Source organism: Trichomycterus rosablanca, chromosome 2 (assembly GCF_030014385.1).
Source record: "Trichomycterus rosablanca isolate fTriRos1 chromosome 2, fTriRos1.hap1, whole genome shotgun sequence".
Taxonomy (NCBI): Eukaryota; Metazoa; Chordata; class Actinopteri; order Siluriformes; family Trichomycteridae; genus Trichomycterus; species Trichomycterus rosablanca.
In genome coordinates, this window is record NC_085989.1 from 44,076,248 (window position 1) to 44,099,611 (window position 23,364).

Genomic DNA, 23,364 nt, shown 5'->3' on the forward strand with positions numbered 1-23,364 from the left:
AAAACTGTGGTGAAGAGCGGTGACAGCTGATGACGTCATCGCTGTCTAACAAGACCTGTCTTCTAAAGTTTGATGTCAGTTAGAATCTTCTCTTCCAAGACAGCTGCCTAGATAAGCAGTGAGAAGCAAAACCCATAATTTTCTCTTTTGTGGAAAAAGATTTGTTGCAACATGACTGTGTCCCCATGCACGAAGCAAAGTCCATAAAAAACATAGCTTTATGAGTTGTTGTGTTTGAGTGGAACTTTAGTAGCCCTGACCTAAACAACACAGGAACACTTTTGGTTTTAAATTTATAAAACTGATTGCAGGCCTTCTTATTCATTGTTAGTGCATTACATAAGATTCATTTTTTCTGAAATGGGTTCTACTTGAAATGGAATAAATGCTTTTTAATGTACTTTACAAATAATCAATAGCTTTAGAGTTAAAAAAAAACAGAAAAACAGAGTTATCACAGGTGCATGCATTATAAATTGGAAGACCTGAAAAATGTCAAAATATAAGTTGTAATGCTTTTATAGACAGTATTTCTTGGCAAAGGGGGTGACAGAATTACAAGATAAACTTACACAGACTAATCAGTTGGAAAATGGAAATAGATTCTCTGAGAAACTAGCAGGCTGTATCCCGACATTTGTTTGAAAATCATGAAGCATTGCATTAACAATCACTTGCATCCCAGGTAATAGCACAATGACAGCCACAGAAAGGCACGGCATGGTGATGTCTTCATAAAAGCAAGCAGGCAACATGGAATACCTAAAGATTCCTTTAATCATTTTATTATATTATTATGTATTGGGAACATATGCAAGTAACAATGTTCTTACTTGTATCCAGCTAGGCATGGCTAAGAGTTGATTCTGGCTCTGTAGATAATAGGTTGAGGCATGTAAAACAGGAGCCTTTCACAAAAAAAAAAGCAAAAAAGCTGGCACTGTCACAGAACAGTGGCCGGCCTATAACTGATGGAATTCCTGGAGGAAGCTCATTGGGGAGCCAACAACCCCAAGGACACAACTGCCTATGTTCAAGGCATGACCGTTACATGTTATTAATTAGTGCATAAACTGTGGAATACTGAGAACTGCATTGATATAGTCTGAACTTTTTAATGCCATATCTCCAGTGATTGGTGGTGGAGTTAAAGCAACCGAGCCTCCTTCATTTGTAAGTGATCTGAATGTCCCTAGATCTTACCTGATGTGTATGAATACCATTTGAAAGAAAAAATCAATGTTGAAGGATGATGAAGAAACCATATTCGCAGCCTTACAGTAAAAAGACACTAAAAGGCCCGTAGAGTTAAAGTATACATGGAATATAGAGCATGGCATTTTATTTGATTTACCATGATAATGTGTGTGACTGTCCTCTAACAGAATGTGATGGGGAATTCCCAATCAGATGATGGACCATCCACCTCCAGAACTCAGCTTGGAACAGTAAGAATATGTCCATGTGTCTCACCAGATATCTGAAAGCTGTTTATTTGCACAGAAAGTTATTTATTTAACCATAACATGCTATTTTGTCCCTTCTTTTCAAGCTGACTGTACAGGATCTAAACAAGGAAAAACAAATTGCAAGTGATCTTCAATTGGAGCTTACCAATCTCCAAACAACAAAGACAAGGCTACAAATTGAGATGCTTGAATATAAGTTAAAGGTGGGTGTAGGTGCTGTAGGTATATAAAGATGAATGTTCTTACTAAAGCATATGGACAAGAAAATTAACTCTGCATTTTTTGTTTCAGGAAATGAAGAAATCATTAAAGTAAACAGAAATTAAGAGTCTGCTGAGGGCTGATCCACAGTGTGTAATACCGGAAATGTGCAACTAAACAATGTTGTTTTTGTATATAATTGCAATGAAAAAGGTAATATTTGCAAAGAAATTCATCGGGAAATGACAGGATGTCTAATCCGAGTCTAATGACTCATTTCTGATGAAGAGCTCTCTACAGTGGTGTAATGTAACAAAGTAATAGTACTTTGTTACAGTACTTAAGTATTTTTTGAGCATCTGTAATTGTTTTTAAATTTCTGTCAACTTTTACTTTTACTTGTTCTATATGTTCTTATGTTGTGACCTTGTTTTGTTTTTCTGTAGATGTAAGGTAATAGAAAATGGGTGTTTAATTCATGGGTTCAGGCCAAAGATGATGTTAACATCACCACAGCTTAAAATCAGTGGTGCAAACCAAGGAGAAATTCATTAGCCATAAGTTATGGAGAAGTTTTGTGGCTCTACCAAGCAATACCTCAAAAGACACTTACCCAAAGAATACAAAACTGAGCTATACCACTAAATTTGCCCCTTAAATTGAAAGGATAATGGGAAGTAACATTAACAGAAGTACAATATCTAAAAGCAGATCCAGTGTAAAAAAGGACTTGTTGTTTTCAGTGTGGTAGCCGGAAGTCATGTTTGCACTCTTGGACCTCTACCTAAAATGTTTTTGGTCTGGTCGATGATGCTTTTAGTGGCTCATTTGTTAAAAATCTGTTTAAATTGTAAGCATTACGATACATAGTTTGTAGCTCTTTACGTGGACATAACTTAGTACCCCTTTAAACCTTTTCAACCCAATTTCAGTCAGTAAATGTAGTCCCATAAATTAATTCTCACCTCTGCAAAACAACTGAAAAATCAGCTGTTAGCAATAAAAAGAGTATTTGTTTAACATGTCCCCTGGAGACAACTGCGGGCATCCCCTGTCATTAATCAGGTCTGGAAATATAAGGCTAAAGCTGTGCGTTTGGCTGCTGCTTTGCTCCAGTGTTGTGTTTGTTTGTTTGTTTTTATCCATTTGTGTTTGTTTTTAGTTCTATTTTTATTTGGTCTCCTATGCCTTTTTTATTTTCTTTTTTGGTTTACTAGTCTGCTCTATGTAAGCCCCGCTCTTGGACTGTAAACTAAGACAGCTTGTAACTTTGTTTGGCTTGAGCTCACTCACTATAACTTTTACACCTACCTAGCAGTTGTCTCCCTTCTCTGTGGATTTCTACTACTGGATCCCGTCCGCTGTTTCTCCCTCTCTGGATGTAGAGCGCTGGGCTTTCTCCTTGGAGAGCTTGCTGTGCTGCTCCTGGACACAGAGCGTTTGGCTTTTCTCCTTGTATTTTCTATCGACAGTATATCTGCCCTATCTGTCCTAACTTTTTCTCTCCAACGACTGCCGCTGGACTCTCCTACACCTGCCTGCTGCTGTGCTGCTCCTCTGCCTGTATTCTGATACCAATCTAACACCAGCTTTCCCTGTTCATATCCTGTCTGGTGTGAACCTGCTTCATTCGAGCAAGTCTCCTCTTTCTCATCTGTCGAGGTGTTGTGTTCCTTCTTATGTCTTGGTGAGTAAATACAACTGCTTTATCATGACATATAATGGCTGTGAGCTGTAGGCTAATGCGGTGTATGTATAACTTGGCCGTGTTCCATGGTTATGTCAGGGATGAGCTTTACTAGCCAGCTTTTAGCCTCAGTGGTTGCAGTGTGTGCCCTGCTGTTTTTTTGTCCAACTATGAGTACATTGTGACTTTGAGCATTATAAAGTGCTTTTATTATTCACTATGTCTACTTCATATACTGTCCATGAACTCTACCAATTAAATTACTGACTCTCTAGCTGAAACCCTTATACATGCCTTTATTACATCTAGATTATTGCAACTCTTTACTGGTTTGGCTTCCTTAAGCAGTTTAGAGAGACTTCAGTATGTCCAGAACACAGTGACAAGAGTTCTTAGGGGTCTTTTGGTTTATGGTTTACATTGTTTGGGGGCGGCATGGTGGCTAAGTGGGTAGCACTGTCGCCTCACAGCAAGAAGGTCCTGGGTTTGATCCCCAGGTGGGGCGGTCTGGGTCCTTTCTGTGTGGAGTTTGCATGTTCTCCCCATGCCTGTGTGGGTTTACTCTGGGTGCTCCGGTTTCCTCCCACAGTCCAAAAACATGCAAGTGAGGTGAATTGGAGATACAAAATTGTCCATGACTGTGTTCAATATAAACTTGTGAACTGAAGAACCTTGAGTGAAGATAAACCACCGTTTCCTGTCATGAATGTAACCGAATGTGTGACGTTTAAATCCTAATAAATAAACAAATAAACATTTTTTGGTTCCCAATTACCTTTGCTCTGCTCACTGAATAATGTCCTTCACATTCACTCCGGTCTGCTGATGCCTACTTACTTTCTGTTCCTTCAACCAAACTACCAAATTTCTCCTACTGGATCCCATCTGCTGTTTCTCTCTCTATGTGGATGTGAAGCACTGTGGCACACATTCTTCTTTGATAAGTTTGTCATGCATTTCTCCTACTGGATCCCATCTGCTGTTTCTCTCTCTCTGTGGATGTAAAGCACTGTGGCACACATTCTTCTTTGATAAGTTTGTTGGTGCATTACTCCTACTGGATCCCGTCTGCTGTTTCTCTCTCTCTGTGGATGTGAAGCACTGTGGCACACATTCTTCTTTGATAAATTTGTTGGTGCATTTCTCCTACTGGATCCCGTCTGCTGTTTCTCTCTCTCTCTGTGGATGTGAAGCACTGTGGCACACATTCTTCTTTGATAAATTTGTTGGTGCATTTCTCCTACTGGATCCCGTCTGCTGTTTCTCTCTCTGTGTGTGGACATGAAGCACTGTGGCACACCTTCTTCTTTGATAAATTTGTCATGCATTTCTCCTACTGGATCCCTTCTGCTGTTTCTCTCTCAACAACAATCCAGACTACTATGTTTTTAGCCCTTCGCTGACAAACTACTTAATATAGTCATTGTTGTCAAGTTTGTTTGTGAGTCTGCTCAGATAGTCACTCAGAGGCAGTGGTGGATAAAGTACTTAAAAGCCACTTGAGTAAAAGTACAAAAGTCTTACCAGAAATTAAAAGTTCAAAAAAGAACATTTCTTTACTTTATTACTTGATTAAAAGACTGTACTTGAAAGTAGAAATAAAAGTAAATGCTGTTAATAAAAACGCAAGCTGTCAGAATTTAGAAAAATCATGATTACAATCACCTGTTGACATCACCTGTTTGAAATCATGCCATTATTAAGTAATTTTTTTTCCTCATTAGCCCAATCTAAATTGCTCCGTCAACTTTTTTGGAATGTGTTGTAGGCCTGAAATGCATGTATATTTATATTTGCATATATATTATAATTATTTTGACCAGACAAAACATGAAATATCTTGGGTTTATATAGGCAATGAAATAATGTCAATGTAAATGTACGCATGTAATGTCTTTTTTTATTTGCATTTTCTAATTGTTGAATTATGGGATACATTAGCGACCGAAATTGTTAAGTCTTGTATTTGCTATGCAGTGCATATATGAGCGTTTTCTAATTTCTCTGTTTCTGTTTCTTTTTGACTCTTGCTTTGTGTTTTACGGTTTATCGTGTTGTGCTATAAACCAAAATTATATTGGTTTTATGTTTTGGTTTTGTTTTCATTGGTTTTGTTTTCACTCCGTGCGCAGTGTCTCTCGGTGTATGAATTCGGCTCGTGCAAGTGAAAAATGCAAGTCTGTACTGATTGCGTGCCGGAGGGGGCACAAGTCAGTTGAGTGGCGTCCTCAGTCAGCGGCAAAAGGGTCGAATCAGTATAGAGGACACAATCAGGGTAATTGGACATGACTAGAATAGGGATAAAAATTGGGGGGGGAAAAGTGGGAAAAAAATAAATAATAAAAAAAAAAAAAAAAAACTATAAACAGACATTCTCAATGGAGTGGCGATAAATGGATTCATCATGGATGTGAATGAAAGAAAATGTAGTCCGTCATATTTTACACCAATAAAACTGTTAATTTTAATATTTGCGTATGCAGATCATGAAAATGTTTTAGACGTAAAAGTAATACAGCAGCGTCCGTAAAAAAAGGATGGCACAAATGGCAAAAACAGAAGAATATGGCAAAATGTCAGTTGTAATATTTGTCTCGATTTTACACGTTTTTTTCCCCTTTCATTTACTCAATCTAGGTGTAATCAGTGGAATCAGATGTACACAGCAGCAGATAAAAAATGTAATACAAAAACTGTCTATGTTCATTACAAGGCATGTTCATTACATGTAAATCATTAGTCTGTAGTGCATAAACTGTGGAATATTAAGAACTGCATTGGTACAGTCTAAACACTTTTTATTGCCATCTCTCCAGTGATTGGTTGTGTGGTTTTGAGTCCAGCTGCTTCAGTAAAATGCAACAATTGTGGAAAAAAGGACATTTCACCAAGGTATGTAAATCAGCTGTAAGTGAAGTGAGGGAAGTTGTTGTTCCAGAGCTAGCCATGCTCTACATAGATGATGTTAGACATGTGGCAGCAGCATATGATAACCTGCACTGTTAACATTGAAGCACCATCAGGAAATTCCCATGCTTTCGAATTAATTGTAGATACTAGAGCTTTTGTATCTATTCTTCCAGAAACTTTGTACAAGCAGTATTTTGCTAATTGCTCACTCAGGGAACCTGAAGTCAAACTACTCACTTATGCTAGACAAGAGTTACCTGTGATTGGCTGTCTACCAGCTGTGGCTACCATAAATGATCAAAGTGACAAAATTCCAGCTTCTTTTTATATTGTTAAAACTGGATCACCTTTATTAGGCCTAGACCTAATTAAAGCATTCAATGTCAACATTATGGAGGCAAAGTGAACTACATCACAGACCACAATGCACATGCACCACCTGCTGCCAGACAAAACTCCGTAGTGTACAATCTTGATTCGGCTCCGCCGCATCCATTTGAATGTGTGAAAGCGTTCATTCACAAGGTACAGGTGGACAAATCAGTGCAACCGGTACGACAAAAGTTAAGACGCTTACCACTGAGTTTACGTAAAGAGGTGTCAGTAGAGCTCAACCGTTTACTCCAAGCAGGAATCATTGAACATATAGATGCATCTGAATGGGTGAGTCCCCTCGCGGAAATTTATGATGGGCATCTGCAAACCGTTTTACAGCGTCTTAAAGATGCTGGCCTTCGAATTAACTTCGACAAAAGCTCTTTTGGTCAAACAGACATCACATTCCTAGGGCATGTCATTTCTAAAGAGGGTCTACGCCCTAGCCCAGATCATCTAACTGCCATTGCTGAAGCTCCTGTACCAAAAGACATGGCAGTGCTATGCTCTTTCCTGGGCTTAACATCATGCTTCAGTAAATTTATATGAAATTACGCTGCAATGGTAGAACCACTACGACAACTGCTCAGGGCAAATACACAAGCCGAATTACAGTGGAATGATGCAGCAGACAAAAGCTTCACAAACCTGAAAACAATGCTCCTGAAAAGTCATGCACTTGCCATATACGACCCCAAATTTCCTACTTTCATAGAGCTGGTATGAGGATTGCAAGATGGTCGGCTAGGCTCATGTGTTTTCAGTATGATGTACAGTACCGCCCTGGTAGCCTGAATGTAATGGCAGATGGCCTCTCACGTGTTCCCCTCAATGACTCCAGCACTGCAATGGATTCAGAGCATGATTTATTCACAGAGATAGCAGAGATCTCTCCACTCCTAACTGCACTACCACTGTCTGACTTCAAAGCAGAATGTGAAGACTGTCCTGAATTAGAACAAGTTCGGCAAGTCATTGGTTCAGGATGGCCAAAGGTGAAAAAGTCTCTTTCAAGTGAGTTGCAACCATATTTCTTAGTGCGACATGAACTAGCTGTGGATGCACCGTTGATTTTTCGTGGTACACGCCTGGTTGTTCTCAGAGCTCTCAGAGAGAGGATAGTACACCTAGCACATGAAGGGCATCAGGGTGTAGTTCGTACAAAACAATGCCTTAGAGAGCTTTACTGGTGGCCACGCATGGGTGAACTAGTCCACGAAGTTCTATCATCCTGCACAGTTTGTCAGTCATGTGACAAAACAGCCCAGCTCCTCCTACCCCAATGCAACCTGTTGAATTTCCAGGAGGTCCTTTTCAGCATGTGGCTCTTGACATAGTAGGTTCTGTTTGAACGCGGGGCCTATGATTGTAGATTTGCCATCACTCTTGTAGATTACTTCAGTAAGTGGCCAGAAGTAGGCTTTGCTGCAAATGCAACTACAGACACAGTCATTACATTTCTGACTTCAATCTTTGCACGTGAAGGAAACCCCTGTGTCATTACAACAGATAATGGTCCACAGTTCACATCATCTGTTTTTGCTGAGTTTTTGACAGAAAGGGGCATCAAACACATTAGAACGAGTATCTACCACCCTCAAGCTAATGGCTGTGTGGAACGCTTCAACAGAGTTTTCAAAGACTGTATTCAAGTGGCACAAGCAGCACAACAACCATGGAAGTCTGCAGTAACTGAAATGCTTCACAATTACCGTGCCACAGCTCATACAACCACTGGACAATCCCCTTTTCAACTTCTTAAAGGCAGACCAATGTGAACAAAGTTACATGTCCTACCACCTGTGATGGACAAAGAGAAGTACGCTCAAGTCACCGCCAGAGTGGCCTTACAGCAAACCAAGAGTAAGCTCTACATTGACATTAGAAGAGGTGCAAGGCCTTCAAAGCTCAAAGTTGGTGATAAGGTGCGAGTACGAAAGCCTTTCCATGTGGGAAAAGGAGAGAGGCAGTACACAGATCCCTTGTCTGTGCAACAGCAAACTGGGCTAAGCACGTTCATTCTGAGCGATGGAAAACTTTGGAATGCATCACGCCTTTCCCTTTGCCCGGAGAGAAGAGAGGGGTCGTCACAAGCTGGTACAGCAGAGGAAAATGTCAGTCCAACAGAGACTTTGGAAAGACACACCACTCGTCAGAGAGACAGACAAACACCAGCTTGGACTAAAGACTATGTGATGACATAATAGGAGTCAACAGAAAGAAAATATGTAAAGGGCGGATCGCTGAGAATGTAAAATGAAAAGAAATGGGTCATTGCAATGTAATGCAAATAAGACAAAAGAGAATTTAGTTAGGCTAACAATATTAGAAATGGCAGATATTACACTGTGAGGTTTAAGTGTGTTAAGTGTGATATTCACTTTTGTTTAATGCTTTAAGTTGAAACTTACGTTGGCTACAGAAGCCTAATTTTGGTTGACAAATATTCTTATTACATTGGTTAATTTATAACTTAGTGCAAGCACTGTAAATGCTGATTTTGAAATATACTACTGTTGTTCCAGTATTCTCTTAAGAATAGAACCTGCAAGAGGTTGTTTAGCTTATTTATTTTATTTTATTTTATTTAACCAGGAAATTAATCTCACTGAGATTTACAATCTCATTTGCAGGAGAGTCCTGGCCAAGATAAGCAGCAACATAGTACATAGTTACACTTACACAAACAACATACGACAAACATGAATACATAATATAGACAATACAATGCTCATTTAAAACAATTACAAACCGTTTTACCTATGTCTATATTCAAAAACATGTTTTTAAAATAACTTAAATTCACCAAATCCTGCAATTTTAAAACATTCTGCAGTGTATTCCAGTCTGATGGTGCAGCATGATTAAAAGCCTGTTTCCCTAATTTCGTACGTGCCAAGGGGACCTTAAGAAGATACAAGGTGCAAGAGCGCAGACAATAATTTCCAGGTTCTTTACGATTTATAAAATTGCATAAATATGAAGGTAATAAACCTAAAATAGACTTATAAATTAAAATGTACCAATGAGTTAATCTTCGTGTGGTTAATGAGGACAGAGCTGCTTTTTCATAAAGAACACAATGATGCGTAGAAAACGAACACTTTGTAATGAATCGCAGTGCACTATGATAAACAGTGTCAAGTGAACGTAGATAAGATATGGGTGCATACATATAAATAACATCTCCATAATCAATTTCTGGTAAAAAAGTGGCACAGACAAGCTTTTTCTTTGCTTGAAAGGATAAGCATGATTTATTTCTAAAATAAAAGCCTAATTTAACCTTTAATTTCTTTGTGAGCTGAGTAATATGAGCCTTAAAAGTCAAAGAACTGTCTAACACTAAACCCAAATATTTATATGTGGATACAGTTTCAACCACACTCCCCGACAAGGTGATTATTGATGGAAGATTTAGTGGCATCTTATTTGACTTTGTAAACACCATTACTTTTGTTTTATCAGCATTTAAGACCAATTTCAAATTAAAAAGTCTCTGTTGTATAATTTCAAAATTTTCCTGCAGAATACTTACAGCCTGATTTTGAGTTTTAGCTGAACAATAAATAACAGTATCATCAGCATAATAATGAAATCTTGCATTTGGCACATTATCACAGAGACTATTTATGTAAATAGTAAAAAGCAGGGGCCCCAGGACTGACCCTTGAGGTACCCCTTTATCTAGTACCAATGAAGATGATTTAAAACCTTCAACCTGCACACACTGTGTCCTACCAGATAAATAGTTTTCAAACCATAAAATAGAATCCTTAGATACACCGATGTTCAATAATCTAGATTTCATTATTACATGATCAACTGTGTCAAATGCCTTTGACAAATCAATAAACAGTGCTGCACAATAATCACCCTTATCCAACGATAAAATTAAATCATTTATCACTTTTAATGCTGCTGTAGTTGTACTATGTTTTTTTCTATAACCTGATTGAAACTCAGTTAAAATATTATTCACTGTTAAATAGTCCTTCAATTGCTCACTTACAAAGGTTTCTAACATTTTTGCTATAATCGAAATTTTGGAGATGGGCCTATAATTATCTAACATGGTAGGATCTCCCCCTTTTAAGAGGGGCACAACAAAGGCAGACCTCCATATTTGGGGAACTTCATTTGTAGCTAATGAGAGATTAAAAATATAAGTCAATGGTCCTGCAATAATATCAGCTGCCATTTTTAAAAAGACTGGATCTAAATAATCTCGTCCGGCTGATTTATTTGTATCTAAAAAAGTAAGAGCTTTGTGCACCTCAGAATAAAGGAGTTGTTTAAAGTTAAAAGGCATATATGCTCCATCATCACTATTTATATACTCACTGTCATGCTTCAATGGTTTCGAATTTAAAGAATCAAATAAGGATCCTGCTGTAATAAAATGTGTATTGAAGGAATTTAGCATTTGCACTTTATCCAAAATCTTTTCCCCATTTTTCACAATACAGGATGGAAGTTTATTAGAATTTACAGCACCAGTTAATAATTTAATACTTTTCCAAAATTTCCGGGAATTATTTACATTGCCCGAGATTTCAGAGAGAAAGTAATTAGATTTAGAATTCCTAACTGCGGCTGTACACTTATTTCGTAATTGCCTAAAAACCAATCGGATTCCAATCCAGTATGTCTTGCTTTCTCCCAAGCTATATCACGTTCGTGCAATAAACTAGCTAAATCGGAATTAAACCATGGATTTTCACGCCCTTTAACTCTAAATTTTTTAAACGGTGCATGCCTATTTACAATCTCACTAAAGCTATCATAAAAATATGTCCAAGAATTTTCAACATCTGGAATCAAATAAATCCTCTCCCATCCAACTTGGCATAAGTCATGTATAAATGCTTGTTTATCAAAAAACTTAAAATTCCGTCTAACTACTATGCGCTGTTTAAATTTCGGTAATTTTGAGCTTCTAACCGTTGCCACAACACAATGGTCACTAACATCATTTACAAAAACTGAAGCGGTTGTATATCTATGTGGCGAATTTGTCAGTATTAAATCGATTAATGACGACTTATCAGGACACTTCAAATTTGGTCTTGTATAACTGTTAACTAACTGGAAGAGATTAAGTGAATCACACAATATTTTAAAATCATCAGACACTGGTTGTAACCAGTTCCAGTTAAAATCTCCAATTAAAACAATTTCATTATATTTTATAGAGGACAATAATAGAGCTAGTGTAGATAGAACATCACCCTGCGATGATGGAGTTCTGTAACAACCAATTATAGTAAGTTTAAATGAATCTGTTATAACTAAATCTAAAGCCAGCAATTCAAACTGTCTATCAACAGATTTAGAAAGAACCACATTTACATGATACCTGTCTTTAATATAGATTTCAACACCCCCTCCTCTTTTTGGCCTATCTGTCCTAAATACATTATACACCTCAATATTTATGTCCCTGTCCAGAATTTGTCTATTAAGCCAAGACTCCGAGCAAACTATAACATCAGCATTAGTAATTTTAGCCCAGATTCGAATCAAGTCCATTTTGGAAAGCAGACTACGCACATTTAGATGAATAATACCCAAACCATCTCTATTTTTAAAATCTGTCGGGGTATTAAAAACATTGTTACTAACAATCTGTGGGCCAGGATTTGGTAGTACATTTCCTGACATTGATAACAAAAGAATAATTATTTTTCTCATATTGATTGTTTTAGCATAACAACCAAGTTTTTTAGTATTCGGAGTGAAGTTTGGATTATAAATTTTAAACAATGTTGTAAAATACTCCTGCAAAACTAACACACACATCTGCGGAATCAATTTGTTAAAATATACCGTTTGGATAAAGGATAATGATTTTTCCTTCAGAACAAAGATATCAGTACACATCCTCTGCACCTGTGCCTCGTAAAAATAAATAGCCGATGACCTATTTTCACCCCCATTTGATCCATAGGAGCTACAGAAAAAAAGTAATAAACTTAGTACGTAAAAAATATACATCTTAACAAGCAACATTTCAACTAACTAATAATACACCTTCAACCACAACCAGTGTGCAACCGGCAATCGGTAAAGTTCTCCTCTAGCCGTAAACCAGCATGCAAACCGGCGTGCAGACCGGTGGTCGTCAAAAGTTCTCCTCTATCCGCAACCGACGTGCAAATCGGCGGCCAATTGAAGTTCTCCACTAGCCGCAAACAGGCGTGTAAACCAGCAGTCGTCAAAAGTTCTCCTTTGGTTTGGGAGGTCTGGCACGGATTAATTCTGTTTACATTATTTCTTATGGGAAAAATAGATTTAACTAACAAACATTTTGACTTAAGAACAGCCCTTCGGAACCAATTAAATTCGTAAGTCAAGGGTCTACTGTATACGCGTTAATATTTTGTATATTAATAAATATTAATATATTGAAATGTAAGAAATGCATAAATTAATAAACGAATTATTCGACTTTTTAACTGGAGTCGGCACTGTACATCGAAAGGAGACGATTTGAAAAGCCTACTCATTGTACCGACTCAAAGAGTCGACTCGTTCTCATATGACATAAGTTGTACTTTAAAGATACTTTTTCAACATAAGATTTTAAAGTACTTTTTCAACCTCTGGAAAAAGGCTAATGGCTGGTTTTTTAAGGTAGTGGTACTATATTATTACTATTTTACATAAGTTATGCAAATGCCCCTGTAAATATATTACTTAAGCAATAGAACACGAGAGGGAGTGTGTTATCACGAATAACATCACGGCTGTGATTCGGTCGCAGACCATCACAGCCGTGATGTTATTCGTGATAACACACGACCTCAAGTGTTCTATTGCTTTTATACAACAGTTTTCACAAAATAAAGAAAGAAAATAAATCAAAGAAGCCCTAAATTTAATAATAAATATGCTTTAATATTGACAATACCTTCCACCAAAAAGTAGTTCCACAACGAATATAAAGTTTAACACTACAAAGCAGACATCCCAAGTTGCAAAAACTCATTTCAGGGAGGTAAGAACAACAAGAAGAAAAAGGCAAGAACCTCCGAAGGGAAAAAAAGAAATAAAAAAACATCTTGCACACATCTTTTAAGTTCCCTACATAGTGCGCTAGAATGTGTATCAAATCACGGATTTATGTTCGCTACACAGTGCACTAGATAGTGAATTAGACAATTGGTTATGTTCCCTATACAGTGCTATAGATTGTATATCAGATCACGGATTTAAAACGTGATCGGGAGCTGTGTCGCCTGCGTGCACGTTTGTGTGTGAAGTATTATTGGAAAGAAATACAGGAGATAAACTGTTCCGTAGAGCTTTGTTTTATTGCATCTTTAAACTGAACCCACGCATGCGTATACGGCATCAAGCATAACTCCGTATTCTGTGTTAACCCTTTAACGTCTTGCATTTGGGGCCAAAATCGTTTTAGTTCTAACGCCTGTACACGTAAAAATATTACGTGTCCAGACGTAAAATATGTATGTGTGATGTATTGAGACGTATTTCTTTTACGTGTACAGACGGCTTATTTTTATGGCATGCATTTGGGGCCAAAATCGTCTTAGTTCTAACGCCTGTACACGTAAAAATATTACGTGTCCAGACGTAAAATATGTACGTGTACAGACGGCAAAATATGACGTGTTAACGCCTCTTCACAACTTATAGCCAATCAGTGAACTATAACATGAATATATCTGCATCTGAATAAGGGACCGTGACAAACACTGACAATGTGCAACGTTTGGCTTCCCATATTCATGAGACGCGTACACACGTTACAACGTATTGCCTACTAAGCATGACACACATGCAAACGTAGCGTTATGTTATTTGCACGTGAGAGCACGCACTAAATACGCACTGTGCTCTGTACACGTAAAAAAAGTACCTCTGCAGACGCAAAAAATAAGCCGTCTGTACACGTAAAAGAAATACGTCTCAATACATCACACGTACATATTTTACGTCTGGACACGTAATATTTTTACGTGTACATTTTTACGTGGATTTTGGCCCCAAATGCATGCCATATGCATGTAGCTTGTCGTTACTGGCAACGCTTCAGCGGAGTAATACCGTTGTGGTGTGAAAAGCCCGTGCTGTTGTCATGAATATCAGCACAGTTAGAAGGCTTCTCAACCAATCAGATTGTACGGTCGGAACTAACTGTTGTATAAAGTCTAATATTGTCGTTATTGTGTATTTGGTGTTAACTTTCGGTTTCGATACGTCACACGTCCGGTTCGTCTGTAGGGCGGCAGAGAGAAGTGTGTGTGTGTGTGTGTGTGTGTGTGTGTGTGTGTGTGTGTGTGTGTGGTGTGGAATTGACGCAGAATGGAAATGATCACTTACTAGCACGTTTATGTCAACAAACTCCATCAGAATAAAGGTAACTCTATTAGAATACAAGGATATAAAGCTTGATTTGATTGTGTAATGTGCATGAATTTAGCTGTGTGGGTGCACTGTGCACTATTAGGAAAACTAAACAGGTCATTGTGTATCCAGGACTGACTTTGAAAAGCATTTTGCATATTTAAATAAGGTTTTCTATTGTTATGCAGGTGAATAAACAGTTACCTCGACCCACATGGATCCTCTGGATTTTGTAACAGATGAAGAGCTGAGTGGCTTTTTTCACTATAAGAAGACAGAGATTTCTTGTATGGAGGAACCACAAACCTTCCTGAACCAGCTCCGGGACCACAATCTGGTACAAGAAGATCTCTACCAGGCAAGAGTTTGAAATGAGTGTTACCTGTATTTGATGGGCTTTTATATTTTTAATGAAATAAAAGAACTGACTTGTTTTAAAATGCACTTGTGCACTGGTTAAATTATAAGTACAATCTAGGGCAGATGGGAGTGCTTTGTTTGTCGTGTTTGCATACACATGTACAGTACAATGAAATTCTTTATTCGCATATTCCAGCGCTGGGATTAATGCACAGTGGCAGCCAATGTATGGCACCTCTGGAGCAGTGATCCAAAAACATACACTATATTGCCAAAAGTATTCGCTTGTCTGCCTTCACACGCATATGAACCTGAGTGACTCTCATTTTTAATCCATAGGGTTTAATATGATGTCGACCCACCCTTTGCAGCTATAACAGCTTTAACTCTTCTAGAAGACATTTGTGAGGTCAGACACCAAACTTTACACTTGGCACAATGCAGTCAGACAAGTACCATTCTCCTGGCAACCACCAAACCCAGACTTGTCTATCGGATTTCCAGACAGAGAAGCGTGGTTTGTTACTCCAGAGAGCATGTCTCTGGCAGTTGACTGTGGAATATTTAGTAGCGAGGAAATTTAATGACTGGACCTGTTGCACAGGTGGCATCCTATCACGGTACCATCCTGGAATTCACTGAGCTCCTGAGAGCGACCCATTCTTTCACAAATGTTTGTAGAAGCAGTCTGCATGCCTAGGTGCTTGGTTTTATACACCTGTGGCCATGGAAGTGATTGGAACACTGGTGAGTGAATACTTTTGGCAATATAGTGTATGTCCAGATCAATACAAAATGGTTTACTGAACACAAAATCAAGCTTCTCACATGACTGACCCACACTCTCACTGTATTTCTTTTATCAATTGAAAGAGACCTGTGCATTGTTCCAAGCTGAAAATTCACTTTCGTTGTGCACTTTGGCAAATTTTTCCTAGGCTGTAGGTTATCACAATCCTCCCTTAATGTATGTGAAGTCACTGGTGCAATCTTTACACTAGATCATGCTGTGTTCATACAAAGAGCCTCAGCACATATGGATGACCATGGTCCTCTCCGTATTTCTTTGTTGTAGTTGTAGCCTAGCAGCTAAGGTACTGGACTAGTAATCGAAAGGTCTCTGGTTCAAGCCTCACCACTGCCAGGTTGCCACTGTTGGATCCATAAGCAAGGCCCTTAACCCTCAATTACTTAGACAATATACTGTCACAGTACTGTAAGCCACTTAGGATAAAAAGCATCTGCTAAATGCCTAAAATGTAAATGTAACCAGACAGTAGACTCTCATACTATGTCAGGAGTTGATTTCCCATCAGACTTTCCTACTTCTTGTCTGTTGGCTATGCCAAGAATCAGACAGCACAGTGGCTCAGTGGTTAGCACTGTCGCCTCACAGCAAGAAGATCCTGGGTTTTATCCCCAGGTGGGGCAGTCCGGGTGTGGAGTTTCTCCCTGTGTCTGTGTGAGTTTTCCCTGTGAGCTCCGGTTTCCTCCCACAGTCCAAAAACGTGCAAGTGAGGTGAATTGGAGCTACAAATTTGTCCATGTCTGTGTTTGTAAAGTCAGAGACGATCACTCATCTATTGCTGCTGTCATCTTCAAGACCTTCATCCTTCAGGTCACAGGACGCTGCCCACAAGGCGCTGTATTGGCTGAATATATTTATGGTTGGTGGACTAGTCTCAATCCAGCAGTGACCGTGAGGTGTTTAAAAACTCCATCAGCATTGCTGTGTCTTATTCACTCATACCAGCACAACACACACTAACACACCACCACCATGTCATTGTCACTGCAGTGCTGAGAATGATCCACCACCTAAATAATACCTGCTCTTTGGTGGTCCTGGGAGAGTCCTGACCATTAAAAAACAGGGTAAGAGCAGGCTAAAAAAGTATGCAGAGAAACAGATGGACTACAGTCAGTAAATGTAGAACTACAAAGTGCTTCTATATGGTAAGTGGAGCTGATAAAATGGACAGTGAGTGTAGAAACAAGGAGGTGGTTTTAATGTTATGGTTGATCGGTGTATATATTACAAAAAATACATACAAAATACATGTACATGATAACATTTGTGTAGCATGTTGATGCAGCACTTGATGTAATTGCCACACATGAACATAATTGCCTCTATTTATTATCTGTAAAAAGTTTTGCTAATCTACATGTCTTTAGGGGTTTCCTCTGGGCACACTGGTTCCCTCCCGCATTCCAAAAACATGCATGACTACACAAAATTGCTTATAGATGTGAGAGAGTAAATGAGTGAGTTCATGTTGCTCTTTGATGAACTGGCACCCTGTCCATTTCTGCTGTGTTCAAAGTGTTTTTTTCGGGTGGTGTTGAACCACCATGATCCTTACCAGGATTTGTGGTAACTGAAAACAGTAAATATATTACAGTCTAATATTTTGATGAAAGTAGAATGGCTTTGCATTTAGTTAGAGAGGTTGTTAATTAAAGATTGTATTTCTACTTTGCATGTAGATTTTTTTGTGTAGCATCAATCTTTTAATCTCTTCTTTATGAAGTCAAGGCTGTCTCTGGATTGGTTCTCTTTCTTTTTGCAGAAGGTGATGAGGATGAAGAGTAAGGAGAGAAGGCAGAAGGGTGTTTATCAAATTCTGGACCAACTGGAGAAGAAGCGAGGGCATTGCATTAAGGTATTTTGGAGCTGTGTGTTTCAGGATCACATCCTTCAAAAATATCCAGTGCTGCGTCTGCTCCGGAACAGTCTTATGGATGGTCAGTTAAAATATCTCTCATATTTCTTGTAATTTAGGTTTAATTCCTTATTATTATTTTGAAGGACACAGTGGCTTTAATTTCAGGTTCCTTTCGGTTCTACGAGCAGCTTCCTGATGCACCGGAGGAACCAAACAAGAATGAGAAAGAATCAGTCCAGAAAAAAGAAAAGACAGGAAAGGAAATGAAAACGGAACTAAAAAGAAAGAAAAGCACTGAGAAGACAGAGGAGGAAGAACCAGGTCCTTCATCTTGCTCCACACCTCAACAGAAAAAACCAGAGAAGAAACCAAAATGTTGTAAGTTTTGTGGCAGCTGTACTTGTGCTCCATAGCGCTTTTAGCTGTAAACAATATTATATGATTTGCTGCCTATTGAAGCCTACAGCTGTTAAAATTTACTATGTTCACTGAGAGTAAGGCGGTATATGAAAAATCCATACGGTATGAGAAATCAAAACCGGAATACCGAATGTACAGTCATACCGCTCAGCAATAGTCTTGGCCCATGTCAGGTGTTTACTTCCTGTACTCTCCTGAGAACTAGTTTTGAGACTCCTGCTCGTCTTTTTTGATGGTAGTTTGCTGATTGGAGTTGCTTGCTCTGTATTTAGCACATTCTTTATCTCTGCAGAAGATGCTGTTTTGTCTCTCATTGAACAAAGCTTTATGTATTGGTTTTCTGAAGGTGTGGTCAGTTTTGGTGTGCCTGATCATGATTTGGAGAAAAATTATTCATTTTTGGCTAAGAGTTCTGCACAGCCCCAGGGACACCCACAGTTTAGCCACAATTTGATGCTTAGCTTTTATGCTTTTCTGGTTCCCATGTCCAGTTCTAATTGTTGCCATGATTTCAAACTCGTCAGTTCAAAACTCAGCTCTGCCATCCAGCAGGCTGGGCGCCTATATGGACAACAATTGGGTGTTGTTAGGGGGAATTCCTTATAACTGATGCAATTATGACCTCTGCTGGATGATTAATGGTGCCTGCACAGAGAGGGGGGATAATAAATTGATCTGGGTGTGTCTCTCTGTACACAAAGTTGATCCGCATATGAACTTGCTTTGTGCAGGTGAAAAGATGTAGTTGGCTACTGCACATGTTTCGGAGGGGGCGTGTGTTAATCTCGGCTTTCCTCAGTCAGGGTGGAGATCAACATCAGTAGAAAGGAAGTGTAGATTGGGAGGAAAAGTGGGGAAAAGTGCATAAAAAAGATGATGTACCGTATATTAGCCAAAAAGTTATTTTGAATGTTTTGGTGTGTGTTGTCCTGTGATTAACAGGCGCCTTGTTCAGGATTAGTTTTTGCATCGCATCTAGTGTTTTCCACCACAATGCTGATCAGATAAACAGTTTGTGACATTTACTTTTTTTCAGCATCCCCATTAAAGAAAGGAGAGAAGCCGGATGTTTGGACTTGGGGATTTTTCAAAACTCAGCTCTTAGTCACATGTGGAAATAAGAAAGGCACACTGTACAAAGATAAACTGGCCAAAGGTAAAGACACATAATGGAAATCTTTATATTGCATGGAATCTAGCTTCTTCTTGGATGTGATGTTCAGTGTTAAGTGTCAGTGGTTTGAATTGTATAGTTTATTAAAAAGAGAAAAACAAGTGATGGTTAAAATTAGGGAAGAATTATGACTAAATTTCCTTTTATTATTTCTCTTAAAAAACACCGTATTTGTGCTTATCTTTTATTTATCTAAATAATTAATGTCCTTTTATTTCCGAGGTAGGTACAAACAATGCTGCAAACAAAAAAAACACTAAAATGAAATTGTAAAACAAATCCAACATTATATAAATAAATTAGTAAAACAAACAAAGTATCCTCACATAAATACATTTGGCTGGAAAATTCCGAACCTGGCAACCCTGTAGTGACGTCAACCAGGTGAGGTGAATAGCGCCAGTGCCCCCTGCTGTTTAAAGTGAATATCGATTCATTACACACGTAAACCGATTTGAATCGCTCCACATGTGAATCGATTTTTAACTGTCTTGTGGTGCATCGTTGAATCCCTAGTTAAAATAAATGATAAAGACCAAAAATACAGGATGTGGCTGAGTATGTGGACACCCTTAAATGATATGTGGCAAGTGTGTATCATGTACTTCCAGTTTTGTGGTGACATGTGGAGAGACCCCTTCCTGGCCAAAAGCCATACATATATGGTTTGTTGAGTTGAGTTTAATATGAAGAAACCCCAGTGACCTGCACAGAGTCGTAACCTCAAGCCCATTAAACACAGCTGAGATGAATCGGAATGTCGATTGCCAACACTAGTGCCTGAGCTCACGAATGCCCTCTAAACGAATAGCCACAAATTCCCACAGACACTCTTTAAAATCTGGAATGGAATGCCCTCCCTAAAGAGAGGGTGCTGTTGTAGCTTCTCTATATCACCTCCATGGCTTTTTAGAATGTAATGTCCACAAAGCTCATCGTCAGGTGTCCACATACTTTTGGCTGTATAATTCAAGTACTGTGTCAAGAATGATGATGTACAAATTATTTTGAATTGTTCCACCAGGTGAAAAGTGTATTTTATCTGAGAAATGCTGGTTCACTCCGGGTGGTTTTGAGAAATTTGCAGGAAAGGAGAGCAGCAAGAACTGGAAACTCAGCATCCGCTGCCAAAACACCCCCCTGCTGAAACTTATAAAGGTAACAAGGACCATAATAAAGTTCATTTCAGTTTCATCAACAGCTTTATCCTGTTCAGGGTCACACAGTGCTGTGAAAAAGTATTTGCCCCTCACCCAGTTTCTTCTATTTAACACATTCAAATGTTTCAAATCTTCCTATTAATTTTAATATTAGATAAAACAAGTAAACACAAAATACAGCATTTAAATGATTATTACATTTATTAAAATAAAGCTTTATTTATCACTCATGTCAAAAAGTTATTGCTCCTAAACCTAAATACTGCCCTTGGAAGTAACAAATCAAACATTTGTGATTACTTGTGAGTCTTTTCCACTTGAGATTCTTTCAATGGGTGTTTGACGCACCTACCTTTCATCTGTTTGGGATGTGCATTTGGACATTTGGCCCTTCCCTCCCTCCCTATCTTGGAAAAAAAATTCTCCTTTAGTGAATTGGAAACTTCAAGAGCCGTTCCTTTGGGAGGGGGCTTTGTAGCGTGGCAGCTGCTGAACACGTCCTTCTGCATTGCCATTTTTGGCCAGCAAAGGGGGCCCGGAGGTGCACACGATTGATGTGTCAGACTTGTGATAATTTGCTTTAGGTGGAAGTTTTTCTATATTGCCAGCTCCTCTGTTGGTACTTTTGCTTTTCTCTGAAACCAAGGTGCCGGACCTCTTGGTCCAGTCCGGTTTTCTGCTGGCAAAGTGTCTTAATCTTAATTACAAAGGGTCGATATACACTGATAAGCCATAACATTAAAACCACCTCCTTGTTTCTACACTCACTGTCCATTTTATCAGTTCCACTTACCATATAGAAGCACTTTGTAGTTTTACAATTACTGACTGTAGTCCATCTATTTTTATGCATGCTTTGTTAGCCCCCTTTCATGCTGTTCATTAATGGTCAGGACTCTCCCAGGACCACCACAGAGCAGGTATTATTTGGGTGGTGGATCATTCTCAGATGGTGGTGGTGTGTTAGTGTGTGTTGCACTGGTATGAGTGAATAAGACACAGCAGCGCTGATGGAGTTTTTAAACACCTCACTGTCACTGCTGGACTGAGAATAGTCCACCAACCTAAAATATCCAGCCAACAGCACCCTGTGGGCAGCGTCCTGTGACCACTGATGAAGGTCTAGAAGATGACCAACTCAAACAGCAGCAATAGATGCGATCGCCTCAGACTTAACTAGGTAGGAGTGTCTAACAGAGTGCTGCTGTGTCTGATCCACTCATACCAGCACAACACACACTTACACACCACCACCATGTCAGTGTCACTGCAGTGCTGAGAATCATCCACCACCTAAATAATACCTACTCTGTGGGGGTCCTGACCATTGAAGAACAGGGTGAAAGCAGGTTAAAAAGTATGTAGAGAAATAGATGGACTACAGTCAGTAATTGTAGAACTATAAAGTGCTTCTATATGGTAAGTGGAGCTGATAAAATTGACAGGAGGTGGTTTTAATGTTATGGCTGATCAGTGTAGCTACTAGTTTTAATACCAACCAAGCAAGGGTGGTACTGGGCTTGAAATGACTCAGAAGATGACTATCAGGCAAAGCACCTATACTGAATTAGTATGAACCTCAAACACCAAACAAGTCTTGACAGATCTAGCATTTAAAAGTTTAAGGTAATCTGTATACACATCATTTTCCTAATAGTTGCTATTTTATAGTTCCTTTGTTCTCCTTTTTCTCTTATTTGTAAGAAAGGGCATTTGAAGGCTCCACGTGCAAAGAGGAGCTGTGTCCGGGAGGTATTATGACCTTTTTTATACTTATCAATTTAAAATGCTTTTTATTTGTAAAGAAATAACTGATTTTGTTTTCCCTATGGAATTAGAAAGTGCAGTTTACTGACACCTCTCCAGAAAGCTCCAGCTCTTCAGGAAGCTCCAGTCCTCGTCAGTACACACAGAAACGCACACTTACATGTTTACAGTCATTGTTATATGTATACAATATTTGAATGATAGATCGGTCTGTATACATTATTCAAAACGTATGTGTTTGTATTGCTGCTTCACTTTTTGATAGAGTCAACATCCAGTGTGGAGCTGGTGGAATTAAGTGACGATGACCAGGATGAGCAGGGAAAGAAGGAAATCAGGTTACAAGAAGAAGTGGAAGAGGAAGATGAAGAGAGTGAACCAGTGGATTTGTCTATATTTGAGGCTCCTTCTTTACCAGTCAGTTGTGGTTCTTTTAGTGGGGTCTTGTATAAAAGCAGATTTACAGGTAGGTGATCAGTCAGGAGTAATGTGGTTTAACACGTGGTGCACATGATTTTGCAGTGTTATAAACAATATGACTGTATTATGTGTGTGATATGTTTGATTGTTTGTATTTTGGAATGTTTCTGATAAAATTCAGTCCACAGTCATTTAGTTGAAATGGATGAACAGGGTTAGTTATTGATGCTGGACAAGAAAACCTTTTTTCCAATTCATCCCAAAGGTGTTCAATTGAATTCATAATGAGAAGGGGTGTCCACATACATTTGGTTGTATGGTATATGTTAATATAAACTGATCAGCCATAACATTAAAACCACCTCCTTGTTTCTACACT

The 23,364-nt window shown here is 38.7% G+C and overlaps 1 protein-coding gene across 9 annotated transcripts in view; it reads left to right on the forward strand.

The window, feature by feature from the left end:
- The first annotated feature begins 14,957 nt into the window (after window positions 1-14,957).
- Window positions 14,958-23,364, forward strand: part of LOC134333981 (nuclear body protein SP140-like protein) — a 42,723-nt gene continuing 34,316 nt past the window's right edge. For 8 of the 9 annotated variants that reach the window (XM_063016210.1, XM_063016204.1, XM_063016162.1 and 5 more), the window contains exons 1-9: window positions 14,958-15,028; window positions 15,204-15,373; window positions 17,949-18,123; window positions 18,210-18,422; window positions 19,501-19,620; window positions 20,663-20,796; window positions 22,503-22,550; window positions 22,637-22,697; window positions 22,831-23,031. In XM_063016210.1, the coding sequence (XP_062872280.1) occupies window positions 15,230-15,373; window positions 17,949-18,123; window positions 18,210-18,422; window positions 19,501-19,620; window positions 20,663-20,796; window positions 22,503-22,550; window positions 22,637-22,697; window positions 22,831-23,031 (1,096 nt within the window). In that variant the 5' untranslated portion in view covers window positions 14,958-15,028; window positions 15,204-15,229. Of the gene's footprint in view, window positions 15,029-15,203; window positions 15,374-17,948; window positions 18,124-18,209; window positions 18,423-19,500; window positions 19,621-20,662; window positions 20,797-22,502; window positions 22,551-22,636; window positions 22,698-22,830; window positions 23,032-23,364 lie in introns of those variants that run through there. The other variant, XM_063016212.1, reaches the window with a different exon arrangement.